A 17,954-nucleotide genomic window follows, 5' to 3' on the forward strand; every position below is an offset into this window, starting at 1 on the left:
TAAAGAGAGGTGGCGAGGAGGACAAGAAAGAACGAGAGAGAGAGAGAGAGAGTCAGTGAACGAGAGGAAGGAAGGGGTGAAGGGGGACAATAGACATAGCGCGGTGTATGGCGATCATAGCGATCGGAAACCAGGCGAACCGGTGTTGCGTACCTCGCTTTAATTTTATTTCGCCTCTTTTTTACGACAATATTTCTCCGCATCGGTTTAGAATCTATCGGGTGGCCAGGAAAATATGGCGTGCGACCGGATGGGTCGCGATACGATAAAAATTCGCGCGGCTTGAAAAATGACCCGCGCCAACCACCACGTCGGAAGATCGAAACCACAACGAGGTTCTCCAGTACGTTTATCGGCGAAATTGTAGCGGAATTATTGGCGCGATTACGGAAAGGTCCATGGATCCGCCTTTGTCGGTTTTGAGATAACTCCGGGATATATGATAGGATAATGAGAGGCATCGCTACTTCATACCTGTAATTTTCACTGTGTTACACACATTACAAGATAATTAGAAACATCTATTATGAAAACATTTAGAATGGATTCGGAATTATTCAATTATTCTCTAGATTTCTATTGTGTTTTCTAGGAAAAACAAAACAATTCCGACATGTTCCATAGTAGGTATCCTGTACATATGGTACATATAATAAGAATTAAGTAATACTTTGCAAAAAACCACAAAGTTGTAAATCGTGTGGCACAAATACGTTGAGTTTTAATGAGATTTGCAATTGTGAGAAGTTTAAAACTATTATAAGATTCACGAATTACATATACTTTTTTATAATAGTGTCATAAATCAACGTTGATAAGAAATAAATTAATTATAAACCACGAGAAATTCATTAAATGGTTCTCCATTAATTAAAAAAAAAAAAACTATGCTATTTGTACAATATTTAAAAAATATTTATACGAAATAGTGTTATTACGTACCGTGGTCTATGACTAATCTAACAATTTCAAATCAGCACTGGGAAACATTTTTATGTTCCGATCTACGCTTCGGCATCATCGAGATTTTCTGTGTGGAACGATATTACAGTCTCCTCTTGGATTCCGGCCATCTTCTCGATTTTTCTCGCGACAACGAGGTCATGCGAAAGCACCTCACGTAGAAAATCCACCGCTCGCTCGCCTTCACGTGCTACCATCACCGACCAGACCCCCGTCCATCCTTCTATCTCCTTCCTACCCTTTTTCCTCGCGACGTTTCATTTCCAGCGGGGGCGTGCGATTTCGGGCGCATAAATCGCCCACGAGCCAGGAACAGAAAACACTCGCCCTCTTCTACCTTCCTTCTTATTCCTCTTCCTCCTCCCCGGCTCTTCGTCTTCTTCGAGGGTCGCGTCCATTTTTTCCCTGCACCCCGTTTCTGCGTGTCCCGCTTTCCTCGCCTAGAGGGTACTAGAGCCAGAGGTGGGTGAAAGTTTCGAACGAATTTGCATGTCGCTCTCCTAACGATTTCCTTCTTCGAGGACAAAAAACCCAGTCTTCATCTCGTTTATCGATAAAAGAAATGACGTTGAATAACATCTCTTCGTTACCGTGCAAGATACTTTCAATAATCCCGATTACAGGTTTGTAACGTGATAGATTATTTTCCCGTTAAATTCCTTAATTTAAATTCTACTATTTGTGCAGATGCGTGGAAATGTCGGCAAACCTTATCACTTCGGTCAAGACTTAACTATTTTACAAACCTACAAAATCTCCTATTGTAAAATGTATCGTAACGTGTAATTCATATTCAATCGTCTAAATAAGAATTTCAAGAACGTTAATGGAACAAGTACGTAATATTCATGGTATGATCTGATTTTTTTTAGATATTAAAGTAAATGAAGAAACTTGTACATATTTTCTGTTATTTACTCATTGATATTTATACAGATTTATAATCCTAATACCTATTCTATATTTTTTTTTGCAATCCTAAATTATTATGTTACGTACTGCTAAAGTTATTAATTTTATACTTTATATATAATTCTTTTACACGTAAATTCTTTCGATCAATTCTATTCATTATCTCATCTTCAGCGGACGATTTTCTGAAAGCAGCGTCTCGCGCTTCGATTCCAACAAGGAATCGCATCTGCGACAAAAAATTCCTCGTATCTCGTTGACACGAGACACCGGGACCTCCGCGTGGGTACCATTTTGCCCTTCTTTTTTCCCCTTTCCATCGTTGTCCCACCCGCGCTGGCGCGTTCTCTACCCCGTAGACCCCCTCTAGGTGCGTTTATCTTCCATACCCTATTGATCCGTAAGTGATGGTGCTCCGGAAGGTGGAGGGTGCTGGTGACGGGGGCGGGTAGATCAGTCCCGGGGACAGGGAAGAGCGGAAGGTGGTTTTCGTAAGGGGGGAAACAGGGAGATCGAACTCTCGCGCATGGATCGCACGATTAGGTCGTAGTAGCGAAAGAGAGAAAAGGAGAGGAAAAAAAGAAGACAAAGATGCCCTGAAAACCGAGCTCGCGGAATGAAATAATAATATTAAGATGGATAGAGGCCCCAAGTTCGTCGGTACACGGCGACGAAGAGGAAAGATGTGGCCGCGAGGCGGAGGAGGAAGACAGGAAGGGAATGGAGGGTAATGCGGACCGGCGGCGGCTGACAGTGACGCAAGAAGCTTTTTCATCATTTCCAAACCATCCTAACTTCGCCCTCAGAATAGCTCAAGGCGAATCCATACGCGGTCACCCTCGTCTCGCTCTTCCCTACGATATTATCATAGGGAATCTCCTTCTTTCTATATCCAGGTGGATATATCGTACACTGTAAGTCTATGTATGTATCGTCGCTCGATATTCAATGTAAACGAGATTCTCAGTAAAATAATTTTACAAAGAGATACTCGGAGATAACGCACGATTAGTTCAATATTCTTTCGAACAAAATACAAAAAATATATTTGTGTAAATTTCAAAAAACACGTATAATCTCTCGAATATTAAATATGAATAGAAAATTTAGAAAATAACGATATAACATTATTTACGCGTTCTTCTCGTCATTAAATATTTGTCATATGTTAAAAATGGTTGATTTTAATTATATTTTTCTCGAATAAATATGTTTGTGCAAGTATGGTGTAATGCTAGTACTATTTTAACAAGTTTAAAAAGGAATTAATTAATATTTCGATTGTATATATTATACTTAATGTATTTAATGTATATAAATTGTATTTTAAATATAACATCAATATATATTAAGATAAAAATAGATATGTGCCTTTAGAGGTTTAATTGTGATAACATGCATTAAAACAGAAATGATTATTTTTCATCGCGCATCTATTTTGAGAAGTTTAATTAGCCCTCGTTATTTTTCCTCTTACAAATAGAAATGAGTCCCATGGGGCTCGTGATTTCTATGTCTGGCATAGTGCAACTACTGGTATAATAGCACATACATTTATAATATAATATTAACAACTGACAAGCCAGATATTAAACATAATATCACCACAATATATTAAATTCTAAATATATACTTAATTCACTTAAGAGAGCAATAACAATATGATACATATTGTCATATTAGCGTGTACTATTAATAAAACAATTAGTAAAAAAAATTGACAATATTAATATTAAAAACTCCCTCAAAAGATATATTTATACACAATTAGATAACTAATTTTTATTCTAGTAACTGTATTGAACTTTTTAAATTATCATATAATATATAATTCTGCAAGATATAATAAAGTGATTCACATTTTTATCAATCTAATAATAATTATCACACGTAGCACAATATGACATTGATGATTCTTAGCACTTTAACACTTCGTGTTGTCCACTATTTACGGAAAATATCGTAACTATATAATTTATAAATTAATAGCACGAGAGCACAGCGAGAGAAGAAGCGGAAACGCGGCTCGAACACGCGTGCCAAACTGAAAGTACACGAGCAGGTTCGAAAACGTGAGGCCCCCACTGGTCCGCTTTCCTCCCCTTTGCTGCCTCCTCAGGGCCCTGATTCATGCCCAGTTTTTATCGCGACGCTTTGTTCTAGTCCCGCGACCCCTTACGCATACATCACATCACAATGTGTCGTTTTTTCTCTTCTTGGGACCAGCTCGCGTAATAGGTCCTTTGTGCGACCACCATCGGGACGTTTTCTTCAGGACGATGAGCACGGGATAGATGGTAATGTTTTGAAATTTTTCATCCGCTTATGCGGTAACTCAATGTTGATAATATTTATTAACAGATATGCGATATGGTATTACCTATTAGTAATTTGTAATTATTAAACAAAAGTATATAATGTTGCTAAATAATAAGTATACAGTATACGGGATTAAAATGTGTAATTATTTTTATAAAATTTATAATTGTTTATCAATCTGAAGAGACAAAAACTAAAAATATATTAATGTAAAATAATATTAAAAATTATATTATTTCTTTTTTTTGCTATATTTAATTACAACTCTTAATAAACACAATTCTATAATAATTATTATTATTCCACTACCCCAAACGCTTATGAAATATACAAAATGTAATATAAAAGATTTCATATTCTAAAGCACTTTTGTATTAATTTTACTGGGCAGATGTCAACTGAAAATTTGATAAAAACATTAGATAAAAATATATGAGAAAATTTGAGAGCAGGATGTAGAAGGCTCTCGATGTTGTTCAGGTTTTGATTCGCTTGTTATTTCATTTGCATACTTACTCGCAGCCGTGCCCGAGAATTCAAACAGTATACTAGGTTTACGAAAGCACGGCGGAAGATGAGACCCTGTGAGTAACAATGTCCGGATCCCTCCGTCCTTCTTATTTCTTTTTTTTGTGACACGTATGCGCATACATGCGAGAATTCTTCCTCGGCATACGGGCCCGATAATTCGTGCGAGGTCACGTCGCAGCCGGCCAACAACCACGAAAAGACATAAACCCTTCCGATCTTCGTGATCCGCGTACAGGATCCAACGTGCACGACCTTAATTCTCTTTAATAAGAGCCAAAGATGAGTAATTGCATATATTTGCGTACCTTTACTCGCTTCATGGAAAGGGAAACGGTGAGATATTTAGCATATTAAAGAACAACCGAATGCTGCGAAGCTGTTCTCAGTTGGAAAGATCTTAAAAATCGAGATTTAAAATGTAAGGAGGAAATGTTAAATTTTTAATGATTTGTTCGAACAGAAACACATTTTTTCATTTTGATTAAAACATATTAAACGATATAATTATAAAAGTGACTTAAAATATAGATAAGGAAAATCTTGTTCTTTTTTTTTATCATCGTTTTGTTTGACAGCAAAAATTATGATCGTAAAATTGAGCACAGTATAAAAGATCAGGCAGCGAGCAAGAGCGAATATAAATATCCGGCCAGGACGTCGGAGACAAAATACCGTTTCTACTATATATTGTAGAAGAAAAGAGACAAAAGGAGCGAAGAACTTCCTCCATCCCGCCAAGTCACGACTATTGCGGAGCACAAGGATAATTGCATTAATTTATTCCCGATCCGCCACAGAAATTCTAGATCCTTCGGGCTAATTACGTTATTAAAGGACTCGACTGCCACCCCATACCATCCCGTAGGATTACAGTTCCCGATAAAATTCCTGGAGAAGCAAAACGCCCGATCTCCCGCCGCGCACCGTCGCTCCTTGACACTATTAAATCGCGATTTGCACCGGCGAATCACGGCTGGTAGGTAGGTTCATGCCGATAGTAAGTAATATTCAAGAGTTTTTTAAAACTGTTATTACGGCCGCGGTCCCTACCTGGCTCTCGAATCATAATCGACCGCGCACAGAGCGACAAAGGGGAAGTTCGTTAAGCTGTTCGCTCCTCCAGAAACCGCTGATTGTACGCAATTACGGAGCGAATCGCTGATCGAAGAGCCCATACCATTGCGCTAATTGTTAATTTGGAGACGAGGACTTCTATCTACTTCATACTCCCGGTAAATCAATTAAAACTTTTATCTATTTAGTCGTTCTGTACAGCATGACATCGAGAAAACCTTGACAATTTCCCGAACTTGTTAGTCGATTCAAAATGTAAAGAAAAGGTGAATATACACGGTGTGTTAATTTTTTTTAAATTTTATAAGATATTTCGGATAAGCCACGAAAACTTTTTTCTTACAAAATCTTGTTGATCTTTAACATAAAACATTTTTATAATTATTTACAAATAAAGAGCATATGTTGTAGACATTTAAACTTATTTTATAGATATTTTATTAAAATATGTTTTTACTGAAAAAGTTCATCAAAAATAATTACACTTGTAAAAAGTACTGTGAAGACCCTTTCTTTAAACTGACAAGGTAATGGGGTTAAAAAGAGAAAAAAAAGTTTATAATAAATTATTAATAAGAAATCGCATATATGATGTAACGCAAAGAGAAAAGGAAAAAAAACTTGATCTTAATTCTAACAGTGTTAACAAAAACGCGTAGAAGAGTAATAAATATCTCCATTAACGAAAATGAATTAATTAGACAGCGTGAGATCTTTTACTTCCTGTTCCGGCCAGCATTGCAAGTTTCTTTTAAGACAGCTGATGCTGATACAGTAGCAGGGTCGAATTTGCATAAGACCCCATATAGAGAAAGAGACTAACTTGATTATTTCACCTTTCCGAGAGCAACGTTGCTCCCCTTGCCTAAGTAATACGCAAGCTTTATAATTAGAAGGGGCTGTTTTCATGTAAATCTGTAATGGTAGCTGAAACATGTCTCACGAACGTATCAGCCGTCATATCATGTTCCTTCTGTAATTCCTAAATATTTAAATGTAATCCATACAACTGCATTTTGTGTGCTTCACGACAGAACAATTTAAAAAACTTTTAACACAAATATTTCTTAATTAAAAAGTTCCATTTTATTAAAAATTTTTATTTTTTAATGATATTCTTTTTTAGCAGAGTATCTGATAAATTATTATATTGATATTTATTATAATTCATAATTAATTGTAAATAATAAAATAATTTAAATATCTTTTAAAATCTTAATAACGTTTTGCTTGTTATTTATTTACGAAATAATGATTACTTTTAATCGCTCAGAAGTTCACGAAAAGCTAGATGAAAAGTAAAAGGGTATGCAAAAAATAACGAGAAAAACGTGCAGTGAAAGGGGCGTAACCTGGGAAGAAGAGCGAATACAACAGGATCGCATCAGGACGAGAAACGGGCCACCGGAATTTCTAATGAAGTGTGTGAACTTCGACCCGGTTTCGTAACCTAATTAAATTCGGAACACGTATGCAAATTACCGCGCAGCGTGACGACATGCTGAAACCGACCCCCATCGTCTTATTCCCTTTCTCTACTTTCTGCTATTACGCTGCCCCAACGTGTTACAACACCGAATTCGCACGCACTCACAATTGTGACCGAATTCAACCGTTAATTAATTAGAAGTCTCCGTAGAGAAGGGTGGAATACCGTTATAAGAACGTTCGCGCAAACGAATCAACAATTCACGGAGGAATTAAAGCCCTATGTAAAAGAACCCTTTGGACTAACCAGACACCATGATCTCTTGACAGAAATTGTTATTTAAGTTCGATTAAATGTTTACATTGAGAATGGGAGATAAATATTATAAATTTGATCTACGTCAAGAATGAAGAAAAGATAAATATATAATCTAATGATAATTAAATATAATAAAATATACATATATAATTATTGGCATTATATATATACATTATACATACATATATGAACATAAAAATTATATTATAAGAATTAATGTAATATCTTTCTATTTTTATATTTTTCTTTTATTTTGTAACAGAATGAGGAATATTATTTCTTAATTTATCTCAACTAGATAACATAAAAAAGATCTTCTCTTTTGTTACCAGGATACTGTCTATCAGAAGGTATTGTTTGTCGAGATTAATACATTTTCGAGTGAATCTCTCGTGCAAGACAAATCGTAGTAACAAAAAAGATCGACCTGTGCTTGACACGATGTCAATGGTCTTTTCAACTTCTGCCGCGGCACATCGGTGGCAACAGTGCAACCTGCCTGTCCCACAATGCAGCTGAATGCATCCAGTATCGACAATACATCCGAACCGTTCGATGGGGATGAATATCTATTGATTGGTAGCATGGGGCGGCCCCTTAGGATCGTTTCTCGATATAGATGTGTACCTGCTACGGCCCCAAACACGTCCCGCTCCACCTGCGAGTACGCGCCAAATTATCGTGTTCCGAATGGCACGTGTCACCTGACAGGTATCCGCCTGACACTAACAGAGCGATGGAAGCTTCCAATATCAGTAATGGGTACTATTAATTGGACTAGCAAATTGAATAGCTCCACAAACTCCAATCTATGAATCTTCATTACTATCTGTTTATAATTGTCGATTTCTAATCTCAATTGCAATATTATTTATTATGTTATATTATATTACATTGAATGTAATTTTATTAAACACATTAAAATATGCATAGCTGAATTAATTTAATTTAATAAACGATAATTATATTATATATTTAGTCATTTTCAATTAAATTAAAAACGTATTGCTACTTTTTCTCTAAAATTTTATAGTTATATTTAGATTTAATTAAGAGTTGTTTATCATACATTACTTGAGATAAAGGTACTGACCAGAATAAAATATTTATATTAATTAATATTTTTTTAAATTTATAATGTAATCGAAGTATTATTCATATAAAAAAAAAATTCTAGTATAGATTACTGATACATAATATGCACCTAAAAACAGTTCTCCGCTTCATTATCATCTTAGAGCATATGGTAATAGATAACGGAAATTTCGGGTCACGCATAATAAACGTTTACCTTCGATCATACGCGTGAACGCAGCTGGGTCTATATCCATTATAGATCGGTAATCCGATATCGATGCATTTTCCTAACGCTCGGCAAACATTTTTGTAAAACAAGTTCGGTTAGATCAGGCCAGAAAAAAGATCGAGCTCGAAGAAGGCAATACCTTTACTATGCAAAATCTGGATAATAACTCTTTTTTCTTCTTATAACAAACATTTAACACTTTCTTAAAAATTTTTATTTTAAATTTATCGTCTAAAATCATTTAAATTTTTTTATAAATAATATATGTACAATAAATGTAACTACATGTGTGAATTATTTTTGTTCAAATAATAGAACATATTTCGTCATATAGTTATACAAAATAAAAATGTGTGTAGAATTTTGGTTGTACAAAATCAAAGTTATTTAACGTCTAGAAAGAAAAGAACATCTTCGAATTTATCGAAACTGTTTATTTAAAAAATTGACAGTTTTTAGAAATGTTTTTATTACTGTTGTCTAATAACATAGATATTTTTATAGTCAAGTATTATAAGTACTTCTTCATTATGCAGCTTGTCACTCGTGAACTCGATGACTATCTGGTAATCTGTGGCAATTTAAATAAACGTTAAAAGCATTTATAATAATGTGTGTGCATATTAAATTCTAGCGATGTTCTCCTCGCGATAAGACAACGTGCGGACCCGCGTCTCACGACTCGCTCTAATGAAACCTTAAAACGCATATCAAATGTCGGTCGCCTCGGGGAGATCCCGAAGTGGATCGCGGAGGCAGAGAAAAGGACGAAGGCCCCTCGCATCCGGATACGTTCCTGTCCTGTCGCTCGTACGTCAACCCTCGTTGTTTTTTTGCTGCGCTCTTAATAATTGATCATCTGATTACGATACATTATACCCTCCCTATCCTCCCCACTCTCCCCCTTACATTCCTGCTTGAGCGTACTATCGGAGGGCATTATTCCTGCACCGAGAGAAGTGGCATCGGAACAGATAAAGAGAAAAAGAGAGAAAGAGACGGAGAGAAGCAGCAGGCGAGAGAGGGAAACTTTTTCTTTCCGCCGCGCCCGGCGACGGACGGCCATTTGCATATAGGCCCCCTTATCGACAAACACACCGGGGGCGCCCTTCGTAATGAGGGCCCCCTCCCTTCGTTCAACGTTCCTCTTTCCTTTATTTTTTTAACGTGGACCGCCATTGTCCGTTAACTCATTCGTCGGGACAGCGTGGACCAGTAGTATCTCGCTTCCTTCCTCGTTACTGCGGTCTCTCTTCTTTTCTCTGTCTCTTTCTCTTGCTTGCACTCATTGTACGAGGAACATAGTAGTTTGTGTTGCAAAAAAAAAGACAAAGAGAAGGAGAGAGAGAGAGAGAGAGAGAGAAAAGTGGAAATAACAAAACCGGTCGGTCACACGTCGAAAAATATGAATCGTACAGATAGAGAGGCGGATGCGTTGGTGCTAGTCTCTCGTGACATCTGCTTCCTGGAATAAGTATAAAAAAAAAGGGTCCAAAGAGATCTCGCGATCGTTTTTGCCGCCGTATATAATTGTAGCCGTGACAGCATTCGGATAATACCGCTCGATATCGTTTCGCGCGAGTACCGTCGGTAATGTAAAGGACCAAAAAGAAAATATTTCATACACGTAACAAATCATAATCCACCATATCCTGTTTATTTTCTCTCATTTTAGAAAGATCTTGAGAATGAAATACACAATAGCAATACGCAAAATTCCGACGTTTTACGATGAACAACGTAATGTCATAGATAATGTTGAAAAATATCTCAGGGGTTAACATTTTTTTAAAAAGTCTGATGTTGTTTCCCTAAGAGAATATCAAGGGTGATTATCATTTGTCATGATTTTTTAGTATTAGTATTAAATTTGTTAATAAATAGGATCTCTAAATAAATCTCTTTAATAAATCTCAAGAAAATAAAATTAACTTGGCATCAAGTGGGAGGTAAAGCTTTATTTACTTTATTACTTAATTTTAATGCACAAAAATTATTTTATTCCAAATATTTTTTATAATTAAACTTTTCTGCAAATTGTATCAAGTATTCAATTTAAAAACTAGTTTCATGTAAATATTTTTTATCAGAGTTTACTGCATATTTATCTTTTTTGCTTGCTGACTATGCTTGTTACCTATTATAGTACTGCTAATTTTAAGAAGCTAATTGGTTTTTAAAATTAGCAATACTAGTAAATAGATTTTACAATTAATATATGTATCGTTATCATATATTGCTAACAAAAGTATACTTACGTTTGCTATATAATGTATTCGACATCTTACAAAAATCGAAATTTCACAATTATCTGCAACTTTTAAGCATCATAAATTATAGCATATTAAATTCGAATTACGTGAAGAAAATCACAGGGACGTAAACCTAATGATTTCTCAAATCTTGAAGTTCTAATGGATCGCGTTAACGATGCGATTTTGTTTCTTAAGATTGAATGTTCATGAAACACACATCATTAAAACATATTCCCATAATAACTCATCTATAATTATACCCATCAGTAATTGTTAAGTATCATCGATCATACCTTTATCATCACGTTTATCTCTATTAAAATAAAATTAACTTGGAATCAAGCGGAAAATAAAACTTCGTTATCTACCTGCCGTCTTAATTTTGTATTACACAAAAATTCTTTTATTCTCAATATAAATATTTTTATGATTAGACTTCTTTGAAAATTTTATTAAGAAATCAAATCAATTAAAAAGTTTTAATAATATTTTTTAATCATTGAAACAATATATTCATATAACAGTAAATTGCATAATGAGAATATACTAAACTTTATTTATTTTATAACTTTTCAATAAATTATGAGTAATATTTCTATTTTACATTTTATCGTAGTCTTTTTATTATATGATTATTAATCAGTTTATATTTATATCAAAGATTGCATTTTTGATTTTATAAACATTATTGTCGATATTATATTAAATAGACAAAACAAACACGTAACTGTTGCTTTCTTTTTTGGTTTATTATGAAAAAATTGTATATTATAATAATATATTATATAGTGCAAATATGGTAGGTATATCATACTTTTCTCTCAATATAATACTTAAATATATGCCATCTGTATCTGCTCTATCTAAAGTATCTTCAAGTAATAGTGATTGCAAGCGTGAGATTGAATCATTTGCAGCGTTGTTCGCATGAAATTGCACATTTGAAGACGAAACAAAATTCTTGTTCCATCGAGATCGATCGTTAACCGACATTGTTACCCAACTGTCAGGATAATCTGCGATGGGAATCACTGTGATAGATACAAAGAAGCGGGCTCGCGTGTGTCCAGAGGCGGCTAGGGCAGGTGCGACTTTCAGAGGAATAATTAATATTCAGCGAAGAAAAAGTGGGCGAGAAAGGTTCGACGATGGCTTCCTCTTACAAACAGTTGACGCGTTAGCGACTGAGGTGCGCACCGCTTGTTGGCCGCGCACCTGGTACCATCGTATAAAGAAGAGAAAAGGAAAGGAAGGAATATCTTCTCACCAATTATGCCTATTACGATCGGACATTTGATTGCCGTGATCACCTAAACCCAAGACCGCTTACCTTAATTCGAAAATTATGCGCTCGCCCATACATCGGCGGTGAAATGATACAGCGTGAAGGGCCTGCGTGCATTTTCGGTATTAATATCAAGAGTGTCTCTTCACCTTCCGGTGCGTGCATCAACTAATTTACGTTGATCGTGCAGCAGTTCGCGCCCTGTAAAAGACACCCTTGATTCTCCCTTATTATAAAATCTACATTTGTACACGTGTCCGGAAATTTTGTAATTGCCATCGAGCATTAATTGGCGTTTCATCTAAAATTTGCAGTAAATTCTATCGTTAAAAATTTTTATCATATTTTATTTACAAATTTAGAATTTTCACACTGAGAGAAATGTTTTGCATGAATAATAATTTAGTTGATAAGTGAATTACAAAAACTTTCATTTTTTAATTTAAAAAATATATTGTTTTAATCAAAATTTGGTTATTTTAATCAAATTTTGATTGGAACATACAATTTTTTAATTAAAAAATAAGAAAATTTTTGTAATTTACATATCAATCAGATTATGGTTATTTATAAAATATAAAATATTTTTCTCTAATAGTATATAGTATTAAATATCACGAACTAAAGTTCTGTAAAAATAAATGAAGAATATAAGATTTTATCATAATCCGTTTTTTTAAACTTAATTTTCGACGATATCTAAAATGTCAAGTCCATGAAACACTAATAACCATCTACGCGAGTATCATAGTATGCTTCAAAGTGTCCTTTTATTAAGAAACAGGTTTACGAAACCCGCCATCGCAATTCCCGCATCGTCATCCCCCAATGATATCATTATCGATAATCTAAATAAAAAACAGATGATCGGCCCCTTGTCAACAGAGGTATCGTCCGATCGTGCCGCGCCAGGAATTGCAGCTGCAGAAAACGAGGAAAACTTGTGATCAGATAAGAGTAAAAGCAGAGGGCGGTATGAGGGAATTAGAGAGAGGGAGATAAAGAACGTTCGTAGAGGAACGGAGAAGTACAAATTACGAGCACCCGGAACCGTTCTTGTGGCCGTGTTAACTTTCGTCGCGTGCCTTCAGGAAATACCTCAACTTTTGTAGCCACGTGCTATCATTGGGGTATTATAAACTTTCCATCGTTCACCTTTGTCCTCCGCCTGCCTTCGTCCATCGTTACGCGCGTCCGCGATGAAGTTTACAAATTATCTATATAATCGACTTCTCGTAAATGAAGCATTTTTATCATTGAAGACATTTTTTTAACAAAAGCTTTTGATAAATATTCATTCTACAACTAATATCTCATTACATCTTTATTAATATGTCTGATTTATTAACTTTCCAAATTTCTCGAAGTGAAATCTCGCTCCAAGAGAGTGAAAATTGTCACTCGTTTTCCAACTCGTACTCCAAAAAAATAAAAGAAATTTTACTCTGAAAAGATGAACATCTTGTCCAAGAGTGAAATATGTTCATTTTTGTTTTAAGTCTGCTTAATTTTTATTTTAAAAGATTTAGGCTGGGTTGTTCTACCTTTCGATAAACTTTAATTTATTATCTTACTCTTTTGATTATCCAATAGGTAAATTACCAACCGACTCTTAAAGAGTAAATAAAATAAATGCGAAAATATACAGAAGTACTTGTCTGATGACACTTATACGTAAATTTACAGCATTACTTAATCTTCATAAAAGTGAACAGAAAAATTTACTTGATTTTATAACGCAATGCTTATACACTAATATAATCATACTTTTCAATTTTTAGATACGAATCCGTGGATCGGCTTTTTCAAGAAGTAACGAGCGTTTACAGAGATTCCGAAATCGATTGGATGCTAGTGTACAATGCAGGTTGCACTATAGATGATACAGTTCTACCCGAGCATGTGACAGAACCCAACGATCTCGATCGCTTGATTAATGGAACATTCAGATTGTTTTTAGCAGCTCTTCCTACGCCTCCAACAATCGTCACCATAGCCAGGTAGATCACTTCCCAATATACAATTTTTTCTTATTAGAAATTTATAAAAAATTTAGTTAGAAATTCAAAAATTTACCGAATAAATTACATTTGTTTTTATGACGAAATTATATAGGATAATTAGAAAATATACAAAAATAGTATAACAAAAAAGTATATAATATATATTTAAATATCTTTAATGAATTTTTTTTATTGATCGATCTTGTCTATTATCTAACGATTTAGAATGATACTTTTTTTACAAAAGTGTCTCTCATTATACAAATATTTTTAAATGTGAAATGAATTTAATTCTATGTAAATTTTTGTAGTTTCTTCATATATACACTATGGAACTACTGTGATAAGGTTGAATTAATGTATGTGTATGTATATTTGAAATTATATATCTCACAATTATATATTAAAATACAACATGCGCTTGTTAGTAATATAAGCCGAAAATAATTGCATATATGAGGTTTGTTACACAATAGAGTCAACTTTGTTACAAAATAAAGTTACAATTTGTAAGTCGTAAGAAATTGACCAATTACATTTGAATATGACAAAAATAAACGATTATGATCGGTTAGTTTCTTACGGCTTACAATTGCGACTCTATTGTGTAATAGAGGCCTGATAAGTTAGCAGATGCAGTTGAGTGTGCAAGAATCACTTTGTGATAAGAGTTATGTATCTCTTAAAGGTGAAGTACCAAAATTAGCGGTAAATAACGTCTCATGGATATACCGACAATTAAAAAAGTTCAGGTTATACAAATTGGCTTTAATTTATGGTTCGAAATGACTGAAATTATATTGTCCCGCATTTGTACGCATGCAAAACCGAAGTCTGCAATGCCGCAGATGGCGTGGAAGAAGATGCTGGGAGGGTACGAAATAGAGAGAAGAAGGGCGGCTTATATAGGGAAGACATAGCGGGGCTGTCCGAGGGGTGGTTTCAGGATCGTGGGTATACCGTTAAGCCCCACCCTCCAGATAGGCAGGGATGGGTTTCATGTAGGGGTATACAAAATCAAACCATCAAACTTTAGTGTTTCATAGGTAGATGTCTCTACCTCCAATTTCCTGAAGTAAATGCTATATATTTCTTCCTTCTAGTATTGTTTCGTCATCACTTTTTTAAACATTACGGTGACAATATTCTGTTGAACTTGAAAAATTATTTATTGAATATTAATATGATTTTATTATAAACAACATTTTTTAATACATGAATTTATTTATTATAATAATATTATAATAGCATCTATAATATTCTTTTTTATATTAGGTAATCAATATATATTTATTAGAAGATGTTATTTAATTAGTATGCACAACTTATAGATTTATCGGTACAATGTGTATGATCGTATAAATATGCTCATATTTATGAGGATTTTATGTCAATTGATATCAACAATTTTTTTTAATTCTAATGGAACTTAAAAAATTTTATTATCTATATTTCCTAGATAATATAATAAAGCAGAATACTAACAATGACAGTTAATAATGCAAAAGGAAATATGTATATTTTATCGAAGAATATATTATTTTTTATGTCTTATACTATCTTTTTGAAATAATATTTTTCTAATAGTATTTAATATGAACATGTTTTGAATTACAAATAATGTGATAAATGTACTTCTATCTGAATATAGTTATCATTACATACACTGATGTGAGAAACTACTAAATCTTAATAATATTGTTTCAAATAGTACTAATTAAGCGTTCATTATTTGTTGTTTATTTCTAATAAATAAATATTTACTCAATTAATAATTATAGTAAATCAAATTAATATTTCTTGTACTTAAAATAAATATATATTTACATTTAGCAAATATTTAGGTAGTATTCTCTCTCTCTATTCAAACAAATATGTACTTATTAAAATTTAGTACATTTTGTTAGTATATAAGTAAAATAACTTTAAAATAAGTGACTTGGCGCCATCTGGCATCGAAAGTACGGAGATACTGTTTAAACTTCTGGTATAAGTTGAAAAAAATCGATTTCATCCCACTCGACTTGCTTCCACCCTTCGCTATTTCCAACTCCCATTTCAGCACATTAGTTTCCGGGGGAGATGCGGAAACACCGGATATCGTCTCTGGACAGTTTGTAGTTTCACTCGTAGTTTGCCAAACGGTGATTAAACAATCACCAACAAAAATTGACAGAGGATGAGAGCAAATAGAAGAAACATTGTATCAGCGGAAAAGTGAAAATAGCGAAAGTAGAAGAACGGAGAAAAGTGAAAGCAGGAATAGAGTACAATTCTTTTAATGATCTACTTTTATGTTTTTAAACTTACTTTTATGCTTTTCTTTTCCTCTTTTTTATCTTACGTTCTCTTTATAGAAATGATATACTAACAAATTTAATATTGACAATGTGTTATTGGAAGACATAATTAATTACTTATTAGGAGCATTAAAAGTACTGAACAATAGTAATTTTAATACTTAAAATAAATCATTAATTACTGTTTTTCATTATTAAATGGGCCAGTATTAGAATTCTATAATAATCTTGTTAATTAATATTACTCTTAAGTACTTTTACCTTTGATAGATACAAATTTTTACTTTCCTTTAATATTAATTTGCTTCAATAAATCTTCACTAAAGAATTAATTCATATTATGAAAAAACAATTTGAATAATATATAATATATAATAGAAGAACGAAAAATTATTTTGAGGTAGTTTTGCCTAATGAGATATTATAATAATATTATCATACACAAGGTTAAATATTTTATTAAAGTCTCTAAGGATATAAGTAGAAAGAATAGAAATAAATAGCTATGTTTTTTATAAACTATGTTTATTATTAAATAATTTTTTATTGCAGATCTAGTGAGGATGATTATACTCCTCTTGAAAATGTTGACCAAATTCAAGTTGACGTTCTCGACCAACTTCGTGAACGACTGGGATCGGAAATAGATATCAAACTGACTTATCAAGACGAAGAACAACTGTAATTTTAAAAAAAGTAATCTTTTATATTCTTTCCTTTTATCCTTTGTCCTTTTTATGGTTTGTCAAATAAAATAATAAGTATAATAATTATATCTATTTTGTGTGTAATTTCACTTGTACGCATAACTGCGTGAGGCAGACTAATATTGGCCATTGATTTTGTAATTACAATTATTTGTGAAATAAAAACATAAGCAAACATATTTTCTTTTATAAATTAAATTTAAAAAATATATAAGTCTTTCTAGTTCTCCATGTATTTTTTTCATAGAATTATTCAATAAATTAGCATATACAGTAAATAAATACAAACAGAGCGTAAAACAAGATTAACTGCGACAGAAATCTTTACTAGATTAAAATTAAATTAATACTGATTAACAATTTTAAATAATACACAATATTATAATATATTTAATATCATTTGAATTTCTCTCACATGTACAGTCGTCCTTCATAGATTATGATATTTTAGACAGTTATCTGAAGCATCACGAACCTCTCACAGATTTGTAGAACGTAAAGCAAACATGACCAAGAAGGGATATGGCGAGTTTTTGATCGCGCTGTGGCGAT

General features: G+C 33.4%; 1 protein-coding gene across 1 annotated transcript in view; it reads left to right on the forward strand.

Annotated features, from left to right (window-relative positions):
- The window catches only part of LOC108771532 (UPF0489 protein C5orf22 homolog), a 111,191-nt gene extending 93,680 nt beyond the window's left edge, over nt 1-17,511 (forward strand). Inside the window, exons 2-3 of the mRNA XM_018536846.1 lie at nt 14,174-14,392; nt 17,248-17,511. Coding sequence (XP_018392348.1) covers nt 14,241-14,392; nt 17,248-17,380 — 285 coding nt within the window. The 5' untranslated portion in view covers nt 14,174-14,240 and the 3' untranslated portion in view covers nt 17,381-17,511. The remainder of the gene's footprint in view (nt 1-14,173; nt 14,393-17,247) is intronic.
- The last annotated feature ends 443 nt before the right edge of the window (nt 17,512-17,954 follow it).

Source organism: Cyphomyrmex costatus, unplaced genomic scaffold, assembly GCF_001594065.2.
Source record: "Cyphomyrmex costatus isolate MS0001 unplaced genomic scaffold, Ccosl1.0 scaffold16, whole genome shotgun sequence".
Classification (NCBI taxonomy): domain Eukaryota; kingdom Metazoa; phylum Arthropoda; class Insecta; order Hymenoptera; family Formicidae; genus Cyphomyrmex; species Cyphomyrmex costatus.